The sequence below is a fragment of the Hyposmocoma kahamanoa genome, unplaced genomic scaffold (genome assembly GCF_003589595.1).
Source record: "Hyposmocoma kahamanoa isolate Upper Pololo Valley unplaced genomic scaffold, ASM358959v1 182, whole genome shotgun sequence".
Lineage (NCBI taxonomy): Eukaryota > Metazoa > Arthropoda > Insecta > Lepidoptera > Cosmopterigidae > Hyposmocoma > Hyposmocoma kahamanoa.
Genome location: NW_020653713.1, coordinates 6,328,732 through 6,355,218, shown reverse-complemented (window position 1 = coordinate 6,355,218; position 26,487 = coordinate 6,328,732). Strand labels below are relative to the sequence as shown.

Here is a 26,487-nt window from a genome sequence, read left to right as displayed (position 1 = left end):
CAAATCCTGACTTGAGCATTGAGTAGACTTCTGGAATACGACCCTTAGGGTCGCAACGCAATGGTTTAAAGCACTCGAAATCATACTCAAGTCCATGCCATTAGGGTCGTATTTCCAGTGCTTGTGTTTCCAGTGCAATCCTGACTTGAGCATTGAGTAGAGTTCTAGAATACGACCGTTAGAGTTGTATCTCGTGTATATGCAAAAATACTGGTCGTATAGCAGTTGACTGTAACTAAATAAGTATATTCTCACTGTACCCGGCCAACAAATAGAAGGCTTTTTTGTGACGAACAAGTCGTGCACCTGGTGGTAAGTGACACGCCTGTCTATAGCAGTTGCAGTGCCTCTCAAGACTTTCAATCGCAAAAATCTGAGCCTGCCACTGCACCCGTAACCCTGAGACATAAGTTGACAAGTCCCATGTGCCTGTTATTTCACCAACACCTTGGCCTTTCACAACCAGAACGCAGTAATGCTTACATTTCTTTCTCTTTATTTACCAACATGCAATAAAAAAACAAAACAAACAAAAAGTTATATGCTCTTGCCAATTAATGTCCTCAGTTTTAATTTTATCGTTGTATTCTTTGCGTACCTACAGTGTTGTAACTTTTAAGAACCCTTTGCAAACTGTAATTGTAATGCGACTTGTTACTTCTAACATACATTTCCACGTTTATAATGTTCGGGTCACTAGAGACGGCTTATAATTATGTACGGCAAGTTTTAATTCTTCTTGTGACCCGAGATAATGATAGAGATCGTGATAACGACTGTACCTTGGCTGTAACAATTCTCACAAAATGTGGTTATGAATTATAAAATTGCAACAAAATTAAACAATATTAAAGTAGTAGGTTTAGTAACAGGGGCTTGTAAGTAATGATTTAGGCTACAAATTCGCAACGGTGGGCACCTCAGGAGTCTTTCATCCCCTAGTTTGACACACTTAGGGGTGGATATTTTCTTCAAATTTAAATAGTACCACATCTGAGGTACCCTCTTTCCAACAAAAAAAGAATCGTCTAAATCGGTTCACAAATGTGATGCCGGAGATCTCGCGTAACATAGATACAAAAAAAATACAGTCGAATTGAGAATTTTCTCCTTTTTTGGAAGTCGGTTAATTAAATAATGAACTAAAAATGAGTGAAGTGCTACAGAAGTCCGGCTGCCGGGCCAAGTCGTGCCACTGAAACGTCTAATTTGAACCTAAATTCCGTTTTTTTTTTCTAATGTTAGTGTATGGGTTTTCGTGTTTCGAATCGTGAATGAATGAATCGTGTTTAAACACCGTATAGTAATGGGGATATATCCTCAATTTTACTATATGTATATTTTTTCCAAAGTGATTGTTTCAACACTCACTGTTATGCGGAACCAACCAAAGCCATTTGAGGTAGTTAGACTCTTTAACATAAAATTTCCATTCACATCTCTACTCTATTGTCAGTCACAAAGTTCAAAGTAATAATTGCATAACGTCATCATTTCATAGAATTATTTACTAGTAAACTTGTCAAGAGTGTGTTAAAGTTATTCAATGAAACTTGAAACGTCTCGAAAACATATGCTATTTGTTATTTCGTAGTTGAACATTGTAATGTACAAAGTTAATGAAGTACTTACTGTACATAATGAAGCATCATGGAACTGATTAGTTATAGTAAATAAGTTTTTATGGCCAATTGTCATCTTTTGTTGTTAAGTTGAAGAGCTCGTGAACATGGGTTATCCACGTTCGTCAACATCATCAACCCATTTTGTACGTCCCAATACTTAGCACAGGTCTCCTCTCAGGCCGTAGTCCACCACGTTGATCCAACGTGGGTTGGGACCTTAAACGTTTTCCGAGGGGTTTCATCACGGTATTTTCCTTCACCGAAAAATTGATGGTAAATTTTAAATTAAATTTCGCACATAAATTCCGAGCGTATGAACTCGGAACCCACGGCCTCTGCTTATAGGTGGTAGGTCAAACCATTACTTTACCACGGCTTGCTGACACAGGCTGTCAACATTACTTGGCCTTGTTTTGTACAGTGAAACGACACAGGCATCAATTTCTTTGTTGAGGCACACCTCCAAATCCTTGACCCTCGAGTACGCCTTTCTGTATACATTTCCAGGTGCGCCCAGTTGACGCGATCGTGCTCTACTCAACCCTTGTTGACAATGACTAGCTGGCAACTAAATACTTATTAGTACCGTAAATATAACTTTACAAAATAAATATAATTGTCTAAACAAACGACTGTGTGTCAGCCAAAAACACACTGACCGACATTACACACACGACCGAGTCGTGTAGCTATTTTTAACCCTCGATGCATGAAAATCTATTCGATGTACACATTTTTGTTTTTGTTTGTCTACAGGACAAACTTTCAATTATTTCTTTATGACATTAAGTGACAAGAGGGACAAACGTGCGCCTGTCAGGAAGCGTCACGCCTATCCATAAATGCCGCCGTGGCCATACGGTTACCATGTTGGACTGCCATGCAGAGGTCCCGGGCCGAGAGAAATATTTTGATAGCCTACATTTATTTATCTCGTGACTTTGGGTGTTATTTGTGGTTTGTGGGTGTCCATGGCACCCGCGATACAGAGTTTCCCTAGTGCGGGGCTATGAGTGTGTGCGCGTTATGTAGCACTGCCACATCACCTGCTTATGCTTCAAAACCTGAACGCAGAACGATCACATTACTGTTTGACGGCAGAAATAGATATTGTGACTGTACTTCCCTGGACGAACACATTCACAACGAACCCTACTTAAATGACCCGCCGTGATGATTATAATTGCTTATTCCTATTTTATGGATCGTAGGCAGACCACACAACGTACTTCAATGAAACTTCTATTTCTAGTCTCAGGTCTAGTGTTTTTCCTGTTTACTAGTTTCCTCTATTTTTTTAACGTCAACGAGAGTTTTATTTTTAAAGAGCTCTTGTCATGTGAAGCGGCAGAACAAATATCGGTAGATAATATTTTGATACATTTTCAAATCTTACAGCTACAGTACAAATAATAATTAATGGAATAATGAAAATCTTTAACGTAGACTCTTTATTTATTTAGGGGCTTTGATCGTTATTGAACACGTCAGCCCCATTAGAAAAACGATACCTCAAAAAAACACTTAATAAAATCCAAACGGATAAATCAAAATACTACCTAACCACCAAACATGATACAAAATCTCCGTGGCACTACATGCTGGCTCCAACAAAACAGATTGAAACCACCCAACATTAAATGTACGGCAAGCTTTAACAAGCTCTTGTCACGTGAAGCGTTGGATAGAATAAATATACATTTTAGCGATGGCCTTTTCTTTTCATCCAGAGAATAATCTTTATAGATACTGACAATATGTATTTAAACACAGAGTGGGTACCCTACAAAGACTTCACCTTATTATAGGTTCCGCTCTCAATAGTCGCAATGGTCTAACACATTGGGAGTTAATTAAGCTTTTATATGGATCTATTTTAAGATCAATGGATCACATTAAGATCAATGGATCACAATGGATTAGAAATAAATTATTATTTGAAATATATAGATTATCATCTCCTCCATGGGCCTAAAATAAATTTCGAATTTTAAATTGAAGAAGCAATATTCCTCTCCAATCGGCCGGGATCAAGGACTCAAGGGGACTCAGCTGGCAAACGACAAGTGTCGTATCGAGCATGCTGCTGGAAGCAAATCGCTATAGAAATCCAACAGCTGTTACCATTAACTTCGAACTCATTTCGCTGAATAAGCTTGTATGCAAATTTCAATTGACGGACACGATGATTCACTCTTAACTGTTCTCGAGAGGAGAATCGCCTTTCGAAATATTATTTTTTACTGCACAATGCCATAGACTGGGGTCGTAATATGCCTCTTTGGTTCATTCATGACTTACAAGTAAATAGTTCTTGGTATATGATAACTCTTAAACATAAGATAATCGTTATAAAAATTATCATAAACGATAAGCATTTTTCCGGTCAAATCTATATTAGTTCGGTGCATGCAACCTGACGTACTAAAAGGAACTAACCTTTTAATAAGGCGTAATTAAATATCCTTCAACTAGAATTCTCCTATTTGAAGTGTTACGTTTATAAGAAAATCTCGATAGCCTTGTCCGAGATAACACCGCTTACCGTAACATGTCTAGGAAAAACAACTTCGTAGATCAATGGCGTAATTTTTTAACTAAAAGAGCGAAACTATTCGATACAATCATTTCGATCATCTCTTTTTCTACTGCACACAAAATACGTAAGTTATCGTACACAATAGTTATCGTACTCATGACCGGACAGTGAATTTATCTTAACCAAAAAGATAGGTCAGTGTCAGGACGCACAGGGCAGTGCGGGACGCGCGCGGAGGGGCAGTGCATCTGTTGATACGGCGATCATGAGCCATGGCCGTGACCCGACCAAGGACGCATGCGCGACGCCAACGCTACTACCCGCCTGAATTCAGAAGACTCCCAGTCACATATAATTGTTATTCAACGAGTTACAATTGACATCAGCCGGGTTCACGGTTTTAAAGTGTTCTCTAGATTTGATTTGATTGATTGATATACTGAGCGTCCCAAATTATCTTATAAATAATTGTCGTATTATGTGCCACGTAAGGACTAAGTTCAAAACATAGGCAGCAAACTGCGTTTAATTGTGTATACACAATATACACGATGTAGTTAACTAACCCAAGCGTGGTATGGTGAACACTAATGTGCCTAAACATGTTATCAAAATGTTTACTTATTTACTAAAAATTTAGGCCAATTTATCAATCAGGTTTATCTGGACATGCAACCTTGGGCCCTTCTATTTGAAAAGTTGTTTTTAGCGCTTACACTTCAACTCCAATTTGAGGTTTTACCCCATAAAGTGTAGAAACAACATCGAGCACTGGTTAAAGATTTTGAAAAAAATTTGTCTTCTAAGGATTATTCCAAATCATGATTATTTAAGATCTCAGTACAGAGTTCTAAAAAACCGACATCAAAAGTAGGTACGTGGAATTACATATAATTTTTATACAACAAACAATAAATTACAAGAAAATTAATTACTACCCTGTCCTGCTAGCCCTACTGCAAACGTCATTTACACCGTTTTGAAAAAAAAACACATGAGATAAAACTTTCAATGGCAGTATAGCTTAGACGTCTTACCCTGTCCCGAAGTACGAAAAAGTTTTGTACTCAAAGTTTCAAAGTGGCCACTGTAAAGATATAACAATTTCCCGCGAAAAAATGTCCGAAAATTAAATTTTACTACTCGCACAAGATCAAAAAGTTAAAAATACCTCCTATAATGACATATGCACTAATACTCAGAATGTAATTTAAATCTAGTGCCTTCAAGTATCTACTATGTTTTTTGTCTTAAAAGTTTGTTAGACAGAATTCGGTAATACTATGTTACATACACTTTACTATTCATCTTATTACTTATTAGGCACCAATAACTTTACTCCATAAACGTGCATTGTTCGTGATTGGAAAACGGAGTGCCGATAAGGAAATCCAATTACCTACTAATATCGATTATTTTGATATCGATTCTTTTTAAAATGCATGGAGTGTTTTTTTTTTCTTTTTTACAATGCAAAAAGGGCAGTGGCTTAAGACCATACAGCCAAGTCTTTGATAAGTGTTTATTATTATTATTATTATTATTTTCGTCCAAATGACAGAGTTTTTACACTTGGTAAAATCATACTTATCGATCTATTAAGTAGTCTATTCAATAGCGCCACAAAAGGCAAATACCTACTTACGAAACAAAAGACGATAGCGACGAAGGGGCCACGCGAATTGAGGCGATGGTTTTAATAAAACTTTTATAAGTAATATAATAAGGTCATTATCCTCAACCAACAAAATGACAAACAAATTTATCTACCAAATCCTATTTGCATTAATAATTTGCTCGTGTAGTTCAATGTACCCATACAGCATAAACATAACCACAGTGGCGGAACATGTGATTCGAAGGAGAATTCCATGCCTGCAGACTGTTATTCCCCAAACGCTGTAACATGGACCTTTTCAAGGCGAGAGTGAATTGGCATTATTTAGGTGTGCATGTTACATCGTCGCTCGACCTCATCGTCACTTTCCGTTAGGTGAGAATGCGCTCTTATTTTTTATTAGAAAAAAAGAATTTTAAAGTAAAGGCTGCAGGGAAATTTTAAGGGATAACCTGCCTTGTATAAAATACACTCGATTGAGACACAATTTGGATTGACGCTCCACAGGCCCGCTTCCAATGTGTGCTTTCTCTACTTATATTTAAACTTCTTAGGGTCGTATTCTAGAACTCTACTCAATGCTCAAGTCAGGATTGCACTGGAAATACGACCCTAATGGCAGGGACTTGAGTATGATTTCGAGTACTTTAAACCATACTCAAATCCTGACTTGAGCATTGAGTAGAGTTCTAGAATACGACCCTTAAAGTTACTTAAATCTCATTTCAAATGCGTGGTGGAGATATTTAGTGGAAGTTGAGATCTCAATGAAAGATTTCGTCCAGGGAAGTACTGCCACCTTACCTATGTCTGCCGCCAAGCAGTAATGTCACCATTACTGTGTTCCGGTTTTGAAGGGTAAGAGTGCTGGTGAAATTACAGGGATATGGGACTTGTCAACTTATGTCTCTGGGTGTTGGGCGCAGTGGCAGTGCCCCTCAGATCTTTGCGATTTAAAACTTTTTGTCCTAGAAGATTCTCGTACTTAGCAGTTCACCTACATTAATATTGCAAACTAAGTTATCGAAGATGAAGAACAATAGAAAAAATCGAAATCCGATGCAAACGAAATTCTAGTTAGAAAAAAAAAGCCGGTTTCTTGTTAGAAAGAAAAATATGTGGATAGATAGAAGTAATATCACTTTTAGGCCGAAAGTACTCCGCCATGTTTAACCATCAGAGACCACGCTATTATGGTCGAATTATTTTCTAACGCATGAAAACAACCGGTCGTTGACCCAACTCCATAAGTATTCTGCACGTGGGTCTTGATACTTACCGCTACACGATGAGTTAAGCACGATGTTATTTTAAGAATTAGTGCATTACACATAAACATTCTGACAGTCAGAATGAAAAGCATCAAGACTCGACTTTCTACTTTTATACTTACAATTCCACTGTTCAACTTCACTGTGTGCCTTGAAACAGTGTACCTATTCCTATTGTGATCGATTCAATGTAAAAGTTAAGGTTAAGTTAAGTTAAGAAGTTAAGGTAGCCTATTTCTATCTTTGATCATAATGTAAGAGTAGCTATGGTCGAATGGGGCCAGAGGGGTATATCATACTAGAACTGGTGGTGGTGTTATTTTTAAATTAATTATTATTTGATTCTTGTTCATTAAGTTAAGATTTAACTCAATGTCGCTTCGTAGAGAACTGCTGTTTTTCTTAACGTGTTTTGATCATTTATACTTATCGCGTGTTTAGAGACACATTTTACTTTTTAAACATTAAAACATAGAGATCTTCTTAGACTTGATGTAGCTTGACAATTGCCAGTCATCAATTATAAGTAGAACTCGATGGGTTATCATAAACATCGATAGACTTATTTGTATTGTTACCGTTTTAAAGTCGCGGTTGTACATGTTCAAATGCTGTGTAATACTAGCGCTACTTAAGTCACAGTATGATTTCGAGTGCTTTAAACCGTACTCAAACCCTGACTTGAGCATTGAGTAAAGTTCTAGAATACGACCCTTAAACACTTTGTAGAAAGCTTACATAATTTGTTAGGACATTTCACGATGAGAAAAAGAATCATTATATTTGCCCCGCTCTTTTTCTCTTTGTTGATTTATCACGTGAGAGGCCAGAGAGACAGAGAGTAACCGAACATTACTCCCTGACGCTACCTAAAGCGCTGAGATGATTGAAATGTCACACAATAAAAACACAATTTTATGACCATTTGAAGTGTACGCTGCGCTATAAAAATTGTACAACCTAGCTCGGAGACATAATTTTGTAGCTTGAATTAACAGTTGTATTTGAAAGCGTACATTCCGCCGGATCTGGATTTTAGCTTAGCATTCCTAAGTCACAGTTTGCTTTAACGTTACGCTTTAGCAAAACGTAAAGGATACAATTCCTGTTTATTTGTATGACTAAAATCCATGGTTCCTTTACTTATGAATAAAAATATGTGAACTTATCTCTCAGCAACCCCTAGACTCTCTTATCGGTTATTCTCTAGAAAATTTATCCCGTAAATCAGTAGTAATGTTTAACTAATTTTTAATTTAATGTTCAATTTGCCCATTTTGATATTGATCAGTTCTAATGTATGTTGTTGCAGGCCGGCGTCATGGTGGGTGTCGATCGCGCTCAAGGCGATCCGTGCAGTGACGTTGGTGTTTGACATTCTCACCTTTCCCATACACCTCGTTCTGCAGAAGCCCTGGCGAAAGCGCGCGCTCTCACGACGCATAAAGGTTAGCTCACTGATCATCACTATACAGCAACTTGGAGGATTGGTGCCGCGTATGGTGACATACATTGACAAACATTATGACGGTTTTCTTGTTGTTTGCCTTGTTTCGTTTTGGATCTGTGAATGTCAAGATTTGTTATTTGTGTTTACAATAAACGTCGCGAGTTTCTGAAAATAACAAGAGAGAGACAATATTGTTTTCTTTCCAGGCTACCATAATAGAGTCAACATCCAACAGCATAACGGTGCGCTCAGTAAGCTCACCTTGCGAGTTACACACACGCCTCGTGCGCGATGGCGTCACCACAATGGAGAGCATGCTCCGCGCCGCTGCTGCGCGATGGGTCAACAAACCCTGCCTCGGAACCCGTCAGCTTCTTGGAGAGGAAGATGAACCACAACCCAATGGACGGATCTTCAAAAAGGTATGTCATGTTCCAGAGATTTGATTATTTATGACACTTTTTAACCTTTACGAGACAATACTAGAACAAGCCCATCCACTTGAGTTAATTATTCTTATAAACATTAGCATTGTATGGGCCAAGAAATGAAGACTACTACAATATGTTAGACCAAGCTCAGACAATTCAGATAAAGGAAATGCTATTTACACTGTTGCTGATAACGAAAGACCTGTCTTCATTGTAGTAACACTTACGGGTATGTATATATCGTGTTCAATTTGTTATTTATTTTTGACAGTTCAAGATGGGCAACTACGAATGGCGCACATACACAGAGATGGAGCGTGAGGCGAAGCATTTCGGGGCCGGGCTAAGGGAGCTGGGCTGCCAGCCGGTTAAGAACGTGGTCATGTTCGCCGAGACACGCGCAGAGTGGATGATCGCAGCACACGGGTGCTTCAAGCAGAGCATTCCTGGTTAGTACACTAACTCTACACCTACCCTTTTGGTTATAGGGGCGGATTATTGTGCTGCCTTTGGAGATCTATACCTGCTCAAGGCTTTCCTTCACTATACACTTTCATAAGTCTTCGTTGTCGTGGTTAAGGTCTACGCGTTTCAACCTACAATCACTCAGCTGGGTCTTGACTCCTGTCATTTGAACGCCATTCCCTCCAGTCCTTTTTTTTAGTTTGCAATAACCATTATCATACATCATTCCCTCTTTCGGAGTGCTGTGTCTACGCTCAGACCTTTTCTACATAGGACAGCATGTCTATCTTTGTTTGTTATCCTTTCTTATCCAATGATTTACCCCTTTCAGGTATATTGTATTGATTTAAAAGATTTTTTATAGTTTTTTTTTTAGGTTTTTTACGCGATTTGTATGTTCACAGGGCATTATATTCGTGCGCTACCTAAAGCCTTACCTTTTAAAACACTTTAATCGTTGTTCCAGTGGTGACAATCTACGCAACCCTGGGCGATGATGCTATCGCACATGGTATCAATGAAACCGAGGTCTCCACCGTTATCACCACACACGATCTGTTGCCCAAGTTCCGCAAGATCCTCGTCAAGACGCCCAAGGTACTACTTGATATTATGCATTTTATTAACTTGATTGTGTGTGAATCGGTTTGAATGTTTACATGAGGTCATCTCTCAGGTACGAATCTTGAAACTGGCGGCCACATATTTGAAATGTATTTTTAATAAACTGGGTTAAGCTGGTTTATGTAAAAGTACCTACGTGTGGTTCATTTTTCAACAAAGTGTTTGGACAATTTGAATAACTCTCTTGTATAACGCTCATCATACCATATAGAGGCATCTTGTAGGCATACAGGATGGAAGTGGCTAGGGCAGTGATTGCATCAACACTGCACTAGGTTCCTTCATGTTTGGATTGAGTTTCCATCACGTGGAGTGGAATCATTTTACTGACACGTATAAAAAATAGATAAAAAATAGGGAAATTGCATTGACTTACAAATAAATGGACGACGGGTCTAATACAAAAACCACGAAAAAAAATGTCCCAAGTCAACCTATTTAAACGTAGTGACATGTGAAGGAATATGAAAAAGCTAAAACGTTGAATTTAAATTGTAATGTCATCGCAGTACTGTCTAATTTTGCTTGCTTCGCTGTCAGTCGAACAAACGAAGACTAATGCGTGAATGACGCTCTGTATACGATTTTAACGCCCTATAAGTTAGGACACTTTTTAGCGCGGACCCTAAATATAATTGTAAGTCAATGGGAAATTGTCTATTTTTTTTTTTATGTTACCAAGTGACGGGAGGAACGCTCATCCATAGCAATTGCAGCGCCACTTCTGAGTGAGTTTTGAATAGTAAAGATCTGATGGGCACTGCCACTCTGAGACATAAGTTGACAAATCTGATGTGCATATAATTTCACCATCACCCTTACTCTTCAAAACCGAAACTAAGTAATGCTCTCACTACTGCTTAGCGGCAGAAATAGGTAAGGTCTCAGTACTTCCCTGGACGATCTCTTACAAAAGGGCCTCTAAAACTTCTAAAAGTTTAAAGTTAGTTAGATAGTTGACATGCGCCACATTTATGTAATGTTTCTTTTGATACCAACAGGTGGACACAATAATATACATGGAAGACCAGCTAAAGCCCACCGATCGCGAAGGCTTCAAGCCAGGCATCCGCATTGTCGGTTACAAAGAAGTTATGCAGATGGGCAAGGGCTCCTCTATTGACAATGTGCCGCCTTCGCCAAAAGATACCGCCATCATTATGTATACCAGTGGCTCCACCGGCGTACCTAAAGGGGTTATTCTGAGCCATCGGAATATGGTTGCTACGCTTAAGGTAATTTTTTTTATATAGTCTCTGTCGTGTTCCACTGATAAGGACAGGTTTTTGCAATCCTGTGCCAACTATCTCAATTTTTAATATAATCTTTTGGTAAAAATAACATAACAGCACTGTTTAAAATTTTACGCTGGAAATTTGTGATTAAATTTAATGGTATTTTTACTTTTTTTTAATAAAAACATTAATTAAAAGGTAATAGTAACTATAATATTTTTGTTTTTATCAACAATTTTATGTTCATTTAAGCAAAAAATTAAAATTTAAAAAATACTTTAGCTAAGGCTGTGTGGAACAAGTACTCCATTGCCGTTTTAAAATATTTTTTTTATTGTATTTCTTTTTTTCGAGAGACTTCCTGTAAAGGTTGTCTAAATAAAAATCTAATTCACATGAATAAAAATTATTTAATCCTTAGGCGTTTGCGGACTCGACGCCGATCTTCGAGAACGATGTATTGATGGGCTTCCTACCATTGGCGCACGTCTTTGAACTGCTGGCTGAGAGTCTCTGTATCATTGCCGGTGAGTAGAAGATAATTTATAATAATTTTATTTTTTTTATATATAATATATATAATTTTATAAATATAATTTTATTTATTTAATAAAGAGATTACTAACATTTATAGCGATTAACCAAAAGAGAATACCTGTGATTTCTCCATCACTGTTTGATGTATGACGTTGACATTTGGTACAAAAACCAAAAGGTCAGAGATCACTCCTGAGCTTTAAATCTTTCTTGTCGCTAATGGGCATAAAGTTGAATTTAAATTTCATTGTAATCGATTTTTATGTCGCACAATCAAAGGCGACAGTGCATACGCGTTATATTTCGTCACCCGTTACTTTCCATCAGGTGTGATGGAAGTGAAATACACACTTATTCCTAAAACACATAAATAAACGTGCTATTCATTCTCTTTCATCAAGCAATCAATGTATGTTCCCCGCTCCTTAACATGGAAAAAAAAGTTGATTGAGTTTAATGTTATCTATAATAGGCGTGCCCATCGGGTATTCAACACCGCTGACGATGCTGGACTCGTCGAGCAAGATCATGCGTGGTACCAACGGTGACGCCACCACCCTCAGGCCCACCTGCATCACTACCGTACCGGTGAGTTTGCAGCATGACTCTTATCATAATTTAGTAGCAGTAGATCTCCTTGTGAAAGAATTCGTCCAGGGAAGTACTGCCACCTTACGTATTTCTGCCGCCGGTAAGGATGCTGGGGAAATTACAGGCACATAGGACTTAACTTATATCTCAGGTGACGGACGCAGTGGCAGTGCCCCTCAGATCTATACAATTTGAAGGTTTGAGTGGCACTGCAACTGTTACGGACAGGCGTGTCGTTTACCATCAGGCGCACTTGTTCATCCCGTCACTTGATGTATAAAAGTCAGTTTTTTTTCGATTTGTATTGTTTTTTGTCATAACTGCCTCTGTGGCCGAACGGTTACTATGCCTGCTGTCACGCAGAGTTTCGATTTCCGGCCCAGGTTCGATTCCCGGACCGGGAGAAATATTTGTATGGCCTACATTTATTTCTCGTGAGTTTGGGTGTAATTTGTGATTGTACCCGTACCCATGGGACCCGCGATACAGGGTTTCCCTAGTGCGGGGCTATGTTGAATGTGTGCTTTATTAATATTATTATATCCCTATTTTTCATCGCCATTAAATATTAAGATTATCCACTCAAATGTGCTTCGGCTAATGTTAGTTGTGCGTGTTGTCAAAATACTCTGACCTACGTAAATTGATGCAACAATTGTTGATGAACTTAATAAGTAAAAAAATATCTTTTTAATAGGTAGTAGTCTGTAATTAATATGACTTTATCGGGTACGAGTATAAAGGAGACTTGTTGGTAAAGTGTACACTTGACCACTTACTCTCTTCACTATCACTGGCGATCTTCTCATAAAATCTCCACCGGTTTACCCGATTGGTTACTTGTATTTATCGTCAACCTATTGCCGATCACTATTCTCAACCAATTGCCGATCACTATTCTCGATACCTTCGATTCACCAGCCAATCATATGCGATACAAGTTTGCCAGACCAAAATATTACATAGCTAATGAAGTAAAATCGAGTAAATAAATCGATATGAATAATCTTAACTTAGTATAATTTTGACAAAATAATACCAAAGAAGCGAACCTTCATAATTATAACATGACAAGATAATGCCTTGTTTACTGAGTATTCTGCTTTCCCAAAATATACCTAATTCAATTATAATTACGTAATGGTTTACTTAGGTAATATTAGATGTGACGCAATCGATCACAAGTTAATTAAGACGATCTTGGCGGCACAACGGAAAGCCCTGAACGCGCTTGATGATGTCTTGGGTTCGATTCCCAGTGCCTCGGTGAATTTCATTGCTCTTGTACTCTGTCTAATCTCTGTTTGAGATCCAACACACTTATTATAACCAGTGACCGGAATTAATTTAGCTAAACTAAAGAATAACGTGGACATTCCCTTCTACAAATCCTGGGACTTCTTGGAACTGATTATATTGCATATTCATTGAAATTGGAGTACATTGGCAACAAATTACTATTTTCTATTAAGTATTTGCTACAAATTAATAGCAGTAGAGCTCCTTGTGAAAGAGTTCGTCCAGTGTAGTACTGCCACCTTACCTATTTTTGCCACCAAGCGGTAATGTCATCTTTACTGTGTTCCGGTTTTGAAGGGTAAGGGTGCTGGTGAAATTACAACACATGGGACTTGTCAACTTATGTCTCAGGGTGATGGGCGCAGTGGCAGTGCCCCTCAGATCTTTGCGATTTAAATCTCTCAGTGGCACTACAACTGTTATGGACAGGCGTGTAGCTTACCATCATCAAGGGCATAAAAAATATTGTCTCATAAAACAACATTGTACTTGTGTTTCTGTAGGTACTTACGTATCTAAATACTTTAGCCATTTAAAAAATAAACATGAGACAACCTATATTTTGGAATGTTTAGAAAATAAATAGAAAAAAAGAGATTTTATACATGGTGATAACGAAATGGGTATGTCCATACTAAGAAAACGTTCATATGTTAGGTAAATTAGCTCCCTCTATTTATATATAATATCAATTTCAACTCGATCATTGGTTGTAACCTCAACAGCTAATTAGCGAATTCAATTTTTGAAGCTCACGGGAATGGTATTGCACCAGTTCAAAATTTAACTTAATACAAATGATAATTTCAGTTGATAATGGACCGCATCAGCAAAGGCATCACGGACAAAGTGTCCCGCAGCGGTGCGTTCGCCAATGCGTTCTTCAAGTGGGCGTACACCTACAAGCAGACCTGGATGCGACGCGGGTACGATACGCCCATACTTAATCGCATTGTAAGTATGTCTAATTAATTTTTTAATGATTCATTGTTATCTTTTCTATTTTTAAACAAATAATTCATTATCTGATAAAGTGTAAGGTACAACGTAAACAAGAGCGCACAATATATTTACTTTTTCTTTGTCTTTATCCTTTATCACAATGCCGTTGGTTGAATAGTAATTATCTGCATGCGCTTTTGATGCACTAAATAGCCTATCCATCATACAATCAAGGCTAGTCATAACTTATATATCAAAATACTTTCTTGAAGTGCGTTTAAAATACAATAATTACCACGAACGTCTTTGAAATATCAATTACAAAATCCATGCCGTTAGATATTAGAAATTGGAATTACAAAATATTTATTTACGTATACATATTTCAATTGCAAGTAATTCAAATACATGACCTCTGTGGTCGAGTGTTGCACACCGGTTTTCATGGTATCGCCCATCGTCCCAAGTTCGATGAGATGTCAATGTAGAAACTCAGTGCTAAATCACTTCTCAGTTAGCCTGTTATATACCCAAATACAAGTTACATGTTTTATATGCAACGCACTATAGCAGGTTTATATGCTAGATTTAGAATTCAACGGTGTGTTTATATAAACATACGCAATCGAAATTTTATTATCAACCCATAATACGTTCCACTGTTGAGCATGCGACGCGTTTAAGGTGAGGATTTAGAGTTTAGGAGATTTCACGCGGGTTGGGAACGTCACACGTTTTCCAAAGGTTGCCAATCTCCTTACGATATTCTCTTTAAGCGTGGTGCGTTCATGGCGTCTTGTGTAGCGATGGGCGAGTCGAGTTATTTGTCTCGATTAGCTCGAGTTACTCCCACAACGAGTCAACTCTTTATGAACTCGAACTAGGTCGGTTCGGTTCCCGCCCCGCCGAGCCGAATACTTCGTTCATACAGCGCATCGGCTACTCGTTCTCACTCGGTCGGCTCGGCGACCTTCGAAGCACGTTCAAGTCGCGGTCGGCCCAATTCGATGAATCGCCGGTTCGAGTTCTACTCGCGACTTGCGATTGCTCCGTCAGACACCGAGACGAGTCAACTCGAGTTGGAAAAAAACAACAATTCGTCCCACCGCTAGTCTTGGGTTGGATACATCCAACCCAAGATAGAGGTATCTAACGCTCAAGGATCCAACCGGATCGAAGGAATTTTTCTTTGTGTTTTTTCGATCTTTGTACCCAATAGTAACACCAAATTTGTTCGGAAATTAAAATTACTGCCGTATTTCGGCTCGAATAATTAAGACAGTAAATTAGGAGTAGGGCGTTCAATGGCCCTACCATTGAACGCCCTGTGAACTTAATTTACGGAATCATACTTTACGATTAGAGAATGAGGAGGCGAATCGGTTAGCCATTGCGGCTGCTTCAGAGGGGCCCGAGGTTTGCAAACTATAAGAGCAACTTCCATTCTCGTTGCAAAGAATATTTCAATATGAGGTCCCAGGAAAAAGGAATCTGGTACAAGACCATGTAAAATTAAGCAGTGGTCAAATTTTCAACGCGCATAGGCTTCGATGCGGACATATTTGATGCGGACGGTGAACCCACCGAATTGTGTGGAATTCGTGAGGATGAACAGCATTTGCTCATGGAGTGTGTTCGGACGGAACCTATCAAGGCGCGGTTATTTGCACAGGCTGGTGGTCTCAATCCGTTTTGTCGGAGCCAACACGTAGTGTCGCGAAGATTTTGTATGCATGTTTGGATAGTATTTCGATTTATCTGTCTGGATTTTATTAAGTGTTTTCCTGAGGTATTGTTTTTCTAATGGGGTTGACATGTACAATAACGATCAAAGCGCTTAATTATAATAAAGAGTAAAATAATCTCCGTACATAGTTCTAAAAAACCGACCTCAAAAATTTGTGGCATTACATCTATTTGCCAAGTTTTATTGAAATCGGTTACCAGAAAGTGCGCTAAACCGGATTCATCCTCATCTATATATAGATATCTATAGATAGTTTGTCACCCTTAGAGATGGAATATTTTTTTCAAATTTAAATGGGACCACTAATGAGGTACCCTCTTTCCAACAAAAAAGAATCATCAAAATCGGTTCACAAATGCTGGAGTTATTGCGTAACATACATAAAAAAAACCATAGTCGAATTGAAAACCTCCTTTTTTTGAAGTCGGTTAAAGGAAGACTATAACTTGTGTTTGTTCTGTAGATGTTCACGAAGATAACGGCGCTGTTGGGCGGTCGCCTGCGGCTGATGATCGCTGGTGGCGCCCCGCTGTCACCCGACACGCACACACAGATTCGCGTATGCCTTTGCTGCGACGTCGTCGCCGGCTACGGCCTCACCGAAACCACCTCCTCGGCCACTGTCATGGACCCCCACGACCGGTAAGTTGTCTACACCTTAAATCGTGCTGTTGCATTACCAACTCTGTTACTGTTTTCACGTTCACGTACAAAAACTTTCCCGTCTCACCTTGTCAAGTCTTTTTCAGTACCTAATCTTGCTACTCCGCGAATCTAATGTTAAAAGTAGCAAGTTAACTTATTATCATTTTTATTAATATAGATTCCCACAAAGTTAAGCCTGTATCTATAAATTATTTAAACACTTTTCTGTTATTAAATGTTTACAGATAACATTATGGTATATTGGCATCGAAAGTTGCTAGATTTTTCTTACCTAAATCACAAGAAAATAAAACTAATTTTTGTGAAAAGAAATGCCTATAAAATCCGTAAGAAGCGTCCGTACATGGCGCACGGTTGTCGCGCACACATGCTGTTAAACCTCTTTGATTTTTTTTTTATAATACTAAGTGACGGGACGTACAAGTCGTACGCCTGATGGTAAGCGAAATGCCTGTCCATAACAATTGCAGTGCCACTCGGAACATTAAATCGCAAAGATCTGAAGGGCACTGCCAACCGGCACTATCTCAATTTTGACAACTTTATAGGGTGAAGAAAGAATCATTTATATAGCATCTGGTTTATTAAATAAAAATACGTAATGTACATACATACATGTGTAATAAAAATATCAAAAAACTACGTATTTTTATTAAATAAACCATCTGGTTTAGATAGTACCGATTGCCAGTTTACAGTCGATAAGTTGAAAAGTCCCATGCGCCTGTAATTTCACCAAATTTAGTCTTTTAATTAGAAACACCCCTGGTCTATATTATAAGTAATATTTTGTATGATATGTTTGATATTCCAGATTTTTGTTCTGTTGTTTCTTTCTGCCCACTTCATATTCTCACTTCACTATTTATTTCCAAATTCTCTGTATGTTACTAACAAATATTGCCTTTTAGTAGAACCTCTGCTTCTTCAATGCATACAAGCCGCGCTGATACTGAGTACGGAGTTACCATACTTCTTTTATTTTACTATGGCGTCGGTCGATAGGCCGTCAAGGCGAGATAGCCTATTTCCCAAGTCTCAAAATATTGCAATTATAATACGAAATAAATTAATGTAAAATGTGCTGTTTCAGGTCGACGGGCCGCGTGGGCGCACCTTGTACTGGCACCGACATCAAACTGGTCAACTGGGAGGAAGGAAACTACCGCGTCAGTAATAAGCCCTTCCCTCAGGTTAGTTCACTTCTCTAACTTACTAGAAACATGAAGCAGTAATGAAAATGCTGGTTAGACGCTTCCAGGCCATGTTGATTGTTTAAGCGAACTTCTACTACTTGAACATTGAAGTTAACAAGTATAATACTAGGACAAAAGTAACTTCTTAATGTTTCTAAGAATTGCTTTACTAGAATCTACGCAGACTATAAGCGTATATAAGAAACTACTAGACCCATTGTCTACCGAAACATAGTGAAGAGCCTTGCTTTAGGGTGTCTACTCTTGTTCTTCTTCGTCCGATAACCGACCGAAGCAATTACTGTCAAATAAGTAACACTCGACCTAATTAAAAGGCAATGTCATGTATGAATCTTCATTCGCATCATGCGTCTTTTAATTGGATGTTTTTAAGCAAAAAGGATCCATCCATCCACACAAAATTATCAAAAAATGAGTTATATGGTACCAAACTGTTCCTAAAGTCTAACTTTTAGATTAGCAAAAAAGCCAACATACAAACATAATTAAATATCTCTGGAGTTCGTGACATTATAACTTTTGATAATAAAACAAGAGTGAGAAACACTTTTCTGTCGTCCGCTAACTAAAATGCGGCTCAGTGACAAAATAATTTCTTGAGATATCATAAAAACCATAATCCCGTTTTAAAATATTGGTATTGTTTAATGATATTTCAGCTATGCATCATTAGGGTAAGTTCCGATAAGTCGAACACGTTAACTAATTTTAACTGTTTTAACATTGACCTACCAACAAATGGACATCGGGTCTAATACAAAAACCACGAAAAAAATGTCCGAGGTTAACCTATACAAAACGTAGTGATATGTAACGAAATATAAAAAACTAAAACATTTAATTTAAATTGTAACGTCATTGCAGTACTGCCTAAAGTAGCTTACAACAATTTAAGTTTTCTTAGTATAATATTAAACCTTAGTGGATTTGCTATGCTAAGTTATTACCTATTGTTTTTTTGTATGAAAATTTATAAGATAATAAATGAAAAAAAAAAAAAAAAAGTGCCCAAAAACACCATATTCAGCTTCTACTGGAAACTTAACAAAATGCACCATATTTAGCTTCGACTGAAAATGACTTGAATACAAGAGTAATGGAATAGCCTTTCTCGTAAATATTAATTAATTTTTTTATATATATTATTATTTCGAATTTTGTACAAATTCACTTAAAGGTATAATAAAGAGTTGGGCAGATACATACATACAATTATTACGACAATGTGAAAATAAGCGTGTACTATAAGAAATGTACCGACATTCAAACTAAACGTAAACTCAAATATCCGTAATTCCGATTTATAACAAAACCTTTACGCTTTCGAGTAATTTTGATGCTTTTTACATAGACAAAAATAGCTTTTGTTTTGTAATCTTCGTAAAAACACATTATGAAAATTCGAGCTAATGTTATTTCGGGCAAATGTATTTTCTGACTTCTGATAGGTAATCCCATGCCGTAAAACGAGTACAACAAACAAGGATTAAAATCAAAGCAACTCCAGTTTCTTTGTTCTAAATATTTCAATCGCTTGTGGTTCGAACAATTTAAAATGACCAAGAAGTTTATATAACCTTCTTGAAACTGACGTAATGGATCTCTTTCCATCTTTTGCGCATGCAATGGAGTAGAAAAAGGACAGTTAGCTATTTCATTATTTCGTGTGCTTTCGTAATTTATATTTACGATTCAGATATATATAAATTAAATACTATAAAACTGTACAAAATAACACTTTTAAATGACAACTATGATAACACAATATATTTGTTTGGTGAAAATATCATACAAAATCCTGTTTTCATACTTTACTGCAGAAATTTTTACAAATTATTATTTGTACTGCATGATTGACAACCGCGCTGTCACTCGAACAAACGAAGACTATTGCGCAATTGACGCTCTGTATGCTATTTTAACGCTCTACAGGAGCGGACACTTTTTAGCGCGAACCCGACATCCATTTATTGGTAGGTCAATGGTTGTTAAACAAGAATTTTGTACTCTGTCTTTTGCTATTTAAAACGAATTTTTGACCATTTGTCACTCAACTGCGTTTTAACTAGTGGACAGCAGTTTTAAACTTCAAACTGCCATATCTCGAAAGTGACTGGATGTGCTTTGGATCCTTTTTGTTTAACTACGTCCAATTTGGTTTCTAATTTGGTCGAGTATTACTTATTTGCCAATAATTGTTTCGGACGGAGAACGAGAGCACAGGGCCAGCTTCAGCAAACAATATTATTATGCCTTAGCGGCACAGTGAATAACTTTTCTATTCATCATCATCAACCCATTTATACGTACCACTGCTGGGCACAGATCTCCCCCTAGGTGAGGGTTTAGCGTAATAATATAGCCCGCCATGCTGACCCAATGCGAGAACTTCACACGATTTTCGAGAACCGTATTCGATGTTCAGGAAAAACTTAAGACAAGCGAACCCGGATTCGAACCCATTGCCCTTTGCTTGAGAAGGCGGTAGATATAGATACCATTCTTCTATTAGCCATCAATAATGGACTTTCCTACTAGCCATGGCCTTGTTGTGATGTTCACAAATTCATAAATCGATGACCTCAGTGACTTAGCGGAGAAAGAAATTTGGAAACGGATTTCTTTATATAGATAGCAATTGCGTATAGGGAATTGCTTAAGTCTTAAAGACGAGTTAATCGGACTTATTTTCTAAACAAACAACATTTACAGGGTGAAATCGTGATCGGCGGCGATAACGTGGCTGAAGGATACTACAGGAACCCAGAGAAGACACGCGAGGAGTTCGTGGACATGGAAGGACGACGATGGTTCCGCTCTGGCGACATCGGCGAGCTGCACCACGACGGGTGCATCAAAATCATCGGTAAGTAACACAGCACTGTCACAACCACTCGGAATTCTTACTCTTTCTTCTATCTAATTATTCTACCCTCCGAATGTGTAGTAGAGTATTTAAATTAAATGACTATAGAAACCTAGTGTAGTATTATATTGCTGCCTCCGTGGCCGAACGGTTACTATGACTGCCACGCAGAGGTCCTGGGTTCGATTCCCTGGCCTGGAGAATTAAGTGTATGGCCTAATTTATTTCACTCGTGAGTTTGGGTGTAATTTGTGGTTGTTGTCTATGTGTCCATGGTACCCGCGAACAAGCAGTCAGTCTGTTAGCAGCCTAACTGGTGACAAGAAAAGCCAAATCACATGCACAGAAGACTTAAGATACGGCAACGTATATGCCATCTAAAAAAAATCCTTGGCATGGCAAATGTTTATAGCCGGCACACAGTCAGACAGTCATCTTGCCGGTTTACAAGTTTGCTCGCCTTTCCTGCTTACTGGGGCCTTACCATGAACTCTTATTACAGTTCAGTATGGGTTCGTAACGATTAAAAAGCGGGATGGTGATATACACTTCATGTAGCGCTGTCTCACAAATATTCATTTCAGGTCCTAAACTGAATCGTAATAAGAGTTCATGGTAAGGCCCTTGGAGGTTAAACATAAACAAAAAAACTTCATTATCGCACCAACTAATGACCCTTAGCACCTTTCTGTATCACTCACAAGATGGCGTTAGTAGTTCACTTACTAATCCAGTTATTACGTATACCATCAAAAACAAGCAGATAACAGAGCAGAATCTACTAATAATTTTTGGCGAAAATGAAAATTGTAAGTAGTATAGACAAAAGAAACATCAACCCGATTTAATTGCCTTATATAATAGTTTATTAAAAATAACATATTTTCAACAATTCCTTTATTACAGACCGCAAGAAGGACCTGGTGAAATTGCAAGCTGGCGAATACGTATCACTCGGCAAAGTTGAAGCTGAGCTTAAAACTTGCCCAATCGTTGAAAACATCTGCGTATACGGAGACAGCTCGAAGACATACACAGTTGCATTACTGGTGCCAAATCCGCAGCATTTAGCGGAACTGGCAGCTAGGATCGGCCTTCCTGACATGGACTTCGAACAGTTGTGCAACAATAGCGAGATTGAGAAGGCTGTGGTTAAGGAGTTGGCTGATCATGCCAGAAAATGTGAGTATTTTAAGGCTCTACGAATCCGAAACCTCATAAAGTATTATATACAAACTACTCTTGAAGAAACTCGAAATTTGTATAACTTTCCATCGAAATCGATACATGTTAGATTATAAGTCAATAACACTGTGCTTGAAGCAATAATATTTACTACTGACCAAGTAAATATAGAACGGAAGATGTTAAGTGAGCCCTTACACCTGAATATCTTTTAACACGTCACGTGCTCTAGAGCCACAAGGTGTCTGTAACATGCAGCTATATTTTCATCTACCAATGAAATGTATATAAAAAAGTACAAAAAATAATATTTTGTAGGTAATCGTATTCATAATAATAAACAACTTGGCACGTTTTTGCTTTCCCATACGAATTTCCGTACGTAATTTTCAACCAATCTTGTTAACTCACAGGTGGCCTGGAGAAATTCGAAGTACCAGCGGCAGTGAAGTTATGCACGGAGGTCTGGACTCCGGACATGGGCCTAGTGACGGCCGCGTTCAAGATCAAGCGGAAAGACATCCAGGAGCGCTACAAGGAAGATATCAAACGCATGTACGCCTCATGAAACGCACCCAAACAGTACTAAACAGGCGAGTCACGCCAACTCGGAATATCGGCAACGCGCGCGACGCATTGTACATAAATCGATATAAACGTTCCAATTCTTGATGTTTCTAATTTCTGTAGTAGATAGTCGCGTGCGCCGATTTTGGCATATAGAAAAATTTGTCGATAGCGTCTGTACATAGTAGCGTCAGAATCTATCTGGCACCAAGTTTTAGTTTGCACTCTGCTAAGGCTTATACATAATTTAATTTATATTCTACGCTTATTCTGTTGCTATTATTTCTCTGTACAGTTTCGTAAACATTAGTGTGTAGATTCGTATCTTGTAAATTATTTTTGAAAGATTAGGCCTCAATTTTTATAGAAATATTTGTATATCGAGCACACATCACATGGTAAATATTTATAATAGTAAAAAAGAATGTAAAAAATTATAATTGCCAAAAAGTTATTTAAATGTTCGATTGTTATTTCGATGTAATAGCACTAATATACTTAAAAAAATCATAATAATATGAACACATAGGAAACTGTAATCGGTTCCCGAGTTTCTATTCTTGTAAGTTTTGTAAATAATTCTAAATATTGTAGTGTTTTATGCAAAATTAAGAGTGTTAGGTGATGTATGAATGTATTGTTTTGTACAAGGAAAATGTAGGTTACACGCGATTGTAAAACGCGAAATAAAAAAGTATTCATAGATCTGATGGCGGACGGGAAATAGACAAAAAGTATGCGAATGCAATGTGTGATTGGGCGGTGCAATTAATTTAATGTCAATAAAATGTAGAAATAATCGTGTAGATACGAAATGTATAGACAATTTTGAACTGGCCCGTGAAACTACTAGTAACAAAAAAATTTTAATTGTTTCGTGGCTTGGACATATGCACACGATATGCCATTACAACATGAACGAGAGTTCGTTATTTATCGAATAAGCCGAAGATATTAACAATGCAATTTAATTTACCGATACTTTCGATCGTGTGTACATGTCCTAACGTGGGAAACTATAGATAAGTTATTCGTTGTAGTACTTAGGGGTTTTGGGATTTGCCGCTATAATTTATGTAATATTTTTGCAATAATAGAATTTGTTTTAGTTGATGATTATCAATGAAAGCGTGTTGTGTTGCGAGTGCATAATCGATTGCCAAATGGTTCGTTTTTTATTTGTGTTTGTTTTAAAAAGAATGCTTAAATTATGTTGACACATTGTTGGTGTCAATGGCAATTTGAGTCTGATTAAAATTTGTTGATTAGTTTTATTACCACATAACCGTGAGCATTATAAATTACCTTATTTCCGATTATAGCGTACAGCATTGTACCCATAATTAATTCAGAGCGCATTTCGTCGTGCATTTCAATACAATTTAATGTAATAAATAAATAACCCATATTATAAATCTGAATACAATTTTTAATGTCTGAAACTTAAAACCCTATGCTGTAATAGTGTATGTTGCTGATACTGTTAAATTCCATTGATGTATTTAATGTGAAATATTGTGAATGTTACTAAATAAGTAGCATCATATTTTTCGATGTATAATCGTAATTACAAATTGTAAGAATATCCTATCGTCTCAGTGTAGGAGTTTCACTCAGTTTGTGATTGATTTTGTGTTTGAAATTATTGGAACTAAAGAAATTTTGTATTATTTATTCAATAAATGTTAATAAAATCATTATTTGGTGCTTTTCATTTCTAGATATCGATATCCAATCCAGCTAAGGTGCGTGAAAAATTAAGCTTTATTATTAAACAAAGGAGCGACTAATTCTAAAATTTCGCGACTAGAATCGACTAATTCACGACTTTTTCTGGGTGCAATCAGATCTAAGCTAGGAGCTGTGGTTCTCGAGATTCAAAAATGGTGCCGCCGGAATAAGCTTATTCCAGCGTGAACAGTAAAACACCCTTAAAACTTTGAACGGAGGATCGACTAAATCGTGCGCTCCCGAGTTGACTCCGGTCGTAACGCGCCTCTTCTCGTTTTCGTACCACTCACGTAAAGTCTCGTCTTCGTGGAAGATAGCCTGCGTTCACCCCATACCCAAGAAGGGTGACAGTACAGACCCGTCCAACTATCGGCCTATAGCGATAACCTCCTTGCTCTCCAAGGTGATGGAGCGTGTGGTAAACAACCAGCTCTTAGATTACCTCGAGGATCGCCAACTTATTAACGACCGCCAGTATGGCTTTCGCCGCGTTCGTGGTGCTGGTGATCTTCTTGTATATCTCGTGCATCAATGGGCAGCTGCCATCGAGAGCAAGGGGGAAGCAATGGCCGTGAGCTTAGACATCGCTAAGGCTTTTGATCGGGTCTGGCACAAGGCACTTCTGTCGCTTCTGTTGAAGATACCATTTTACGGGCTCCCAAAAGGGCTATGCACTTGGATCGCCAGCTTCCTGTCTGAGCGGAGCATAAAAGTCGCTGTCGACGGATTATGCTCGGACACCATGCTCATCAACGCTGGCGTTCCGCAAGGATCTGTGCTATCACCAACTCTGTTTATCCTGCATATCAATGATATGTTATTAACTAGTAACATTCATTGGTATGCGGATGACAGTACCGGTGATGCCTATTATACAGGTCGCACACATATGCCCCACCAACAAGTGAAACAAAACAGACTGCAACTTGTGTTCAAAATCGAGACTTCTTTGGAGCAGGTCTCAGAATGGGGCCAACATAATTTAGTAAAATTAACCCCGTAAAGACCCAAGTGTGCACGTTTACCGCTAAAAAATCCCCATTCGTAATAGCGCCAAGTTCCAGAACACTGCCCTTACCATCTCAAAGAGTATTGGGATACTTGGAGTCGACATCACGAGCGAAGTCCAGTTCCGGAGTCATTTGGAGAGCAAAGCCAAGTTTGGCTTGCCAGTTGGCTTCAAAAAAGCTCGAAGTGCTCAATAGAGCGAAGCAGTACTTCTCTTCAGGTCACCGACTTTTGTTATATAAAACACAAGTACGGCCTCATACGGAGTATTGCTCGCATCTCTGGGCAGGAGCTCCCAAATACCAGCTAGATCAACTTCACTCTATCCAACGTAGGGCTGCTCGTATTATCGATGATCCCAAACTCACAGACGGTATGGAGCCCCGTAGCTTACGGAGAGACGTTGGCTCTCTGTGTGTGTTCTACCGTTTTATAATGGGGAGTGCTCTAAGGAACTTTACGAACTGGTGCCACCGTCTCGTTTCTACCATCACACCTCCCGCCAAAGGAGTAGAGTCCATCGCCACATCTTAGATGCCTGGCATTGTAAGACCACACGGGCATCTCGTTCGTTCCTTCCTCGAACCTGCAAGATGTGGAATGATCTTCCTCCTGAAGTGTTTTCTTTGCGATATGACATGGGGTTCTTCAAAAAACGTGTTTACAGGGCTCTCAAAGGCTGGCAACGCATAGGCAGCTCATCTGATGTTGCAAATGTCCATGGGCGACGATGACCACCACCCATCAAGTGGCTCGTCGGCTCGTTTGCCTCCTTCTTTACATTAAGAAAAAATTCTAGTTTTTTGCGACTAGAACCGACTAAATAATTTTCTGGCTAGTAAAATTTCACTTTTAAATTCAGCAACAACAAAT

The 26,487-nt window shown here is 38.2% G+C and overlaps 1 protein-coding gene across 3 annotated transcripts in view; it reads left to right on the top strand.

The window, feature by feature from the left end:
* Window positions 1-24,548, top strand: part of LOC113226110 (long-chain-fatty-acid--CoA ligase 4) — an 85,426-nt gene extending 60,878 nt beyond the window's left edge. For all 3 annotated transcript variants that reach the window (XM_026458639.1, XM_026458637.1, XM_026458638.1), the window contains exons 3-15: window positions 8,366-8,501; window positions 8,710-8,925; window positions 9,206-9,383; window positions 9,866-9,996; window positions 11,025-11,258; window positions 11,680-11,785; window positions 12,268-12,383; window positions 14,496-14,639; window positions 16,838-17,016; window positions 18,134-18,233; window positions 20,970-21,123; window positions 22,030-22,305; window positions 22,722-24,548. In XM_026458639.1, coding sequence (XP_026314424.1) covers window positions 8,366-8,501; window positions 8,710-8,925; window positions 9,206-9,383; window positions 9,866-9,996; window positions 11,025-11,258; window positions 11,680-11,785; window positions 12,268-12,383; window positions 14,496-14,639; window positions 16,838-17,016; window positions 18,134-18,233; window positions 20,970-21,123; window positions 22,030-22,305; window positions 22,722-22,876 — 2,125 coding nt within the window. In that variant the 3' untranslated portion in view covers window positions 22,877-24,548. The remainder of the gene's footprint in view (window positions 1-8,365; window positions 8,502-8,709; window positions 8,926-9,205; window positions 9,384-9,865; window positions 9,997-11,024; window positions 11,259-11,679; window positions 11,786-12,267; window positions 12,384-14,495; window positions 14,640-16,837; window positions 17,017-18,133; window positions 18,234-20,969; window positions 21,124-22,029; window positions 22,306-22,721) is intronic.
* The last annotated feature ends 1,939 nt before the right edge of the window (window positions 24,549-26,487 follow it).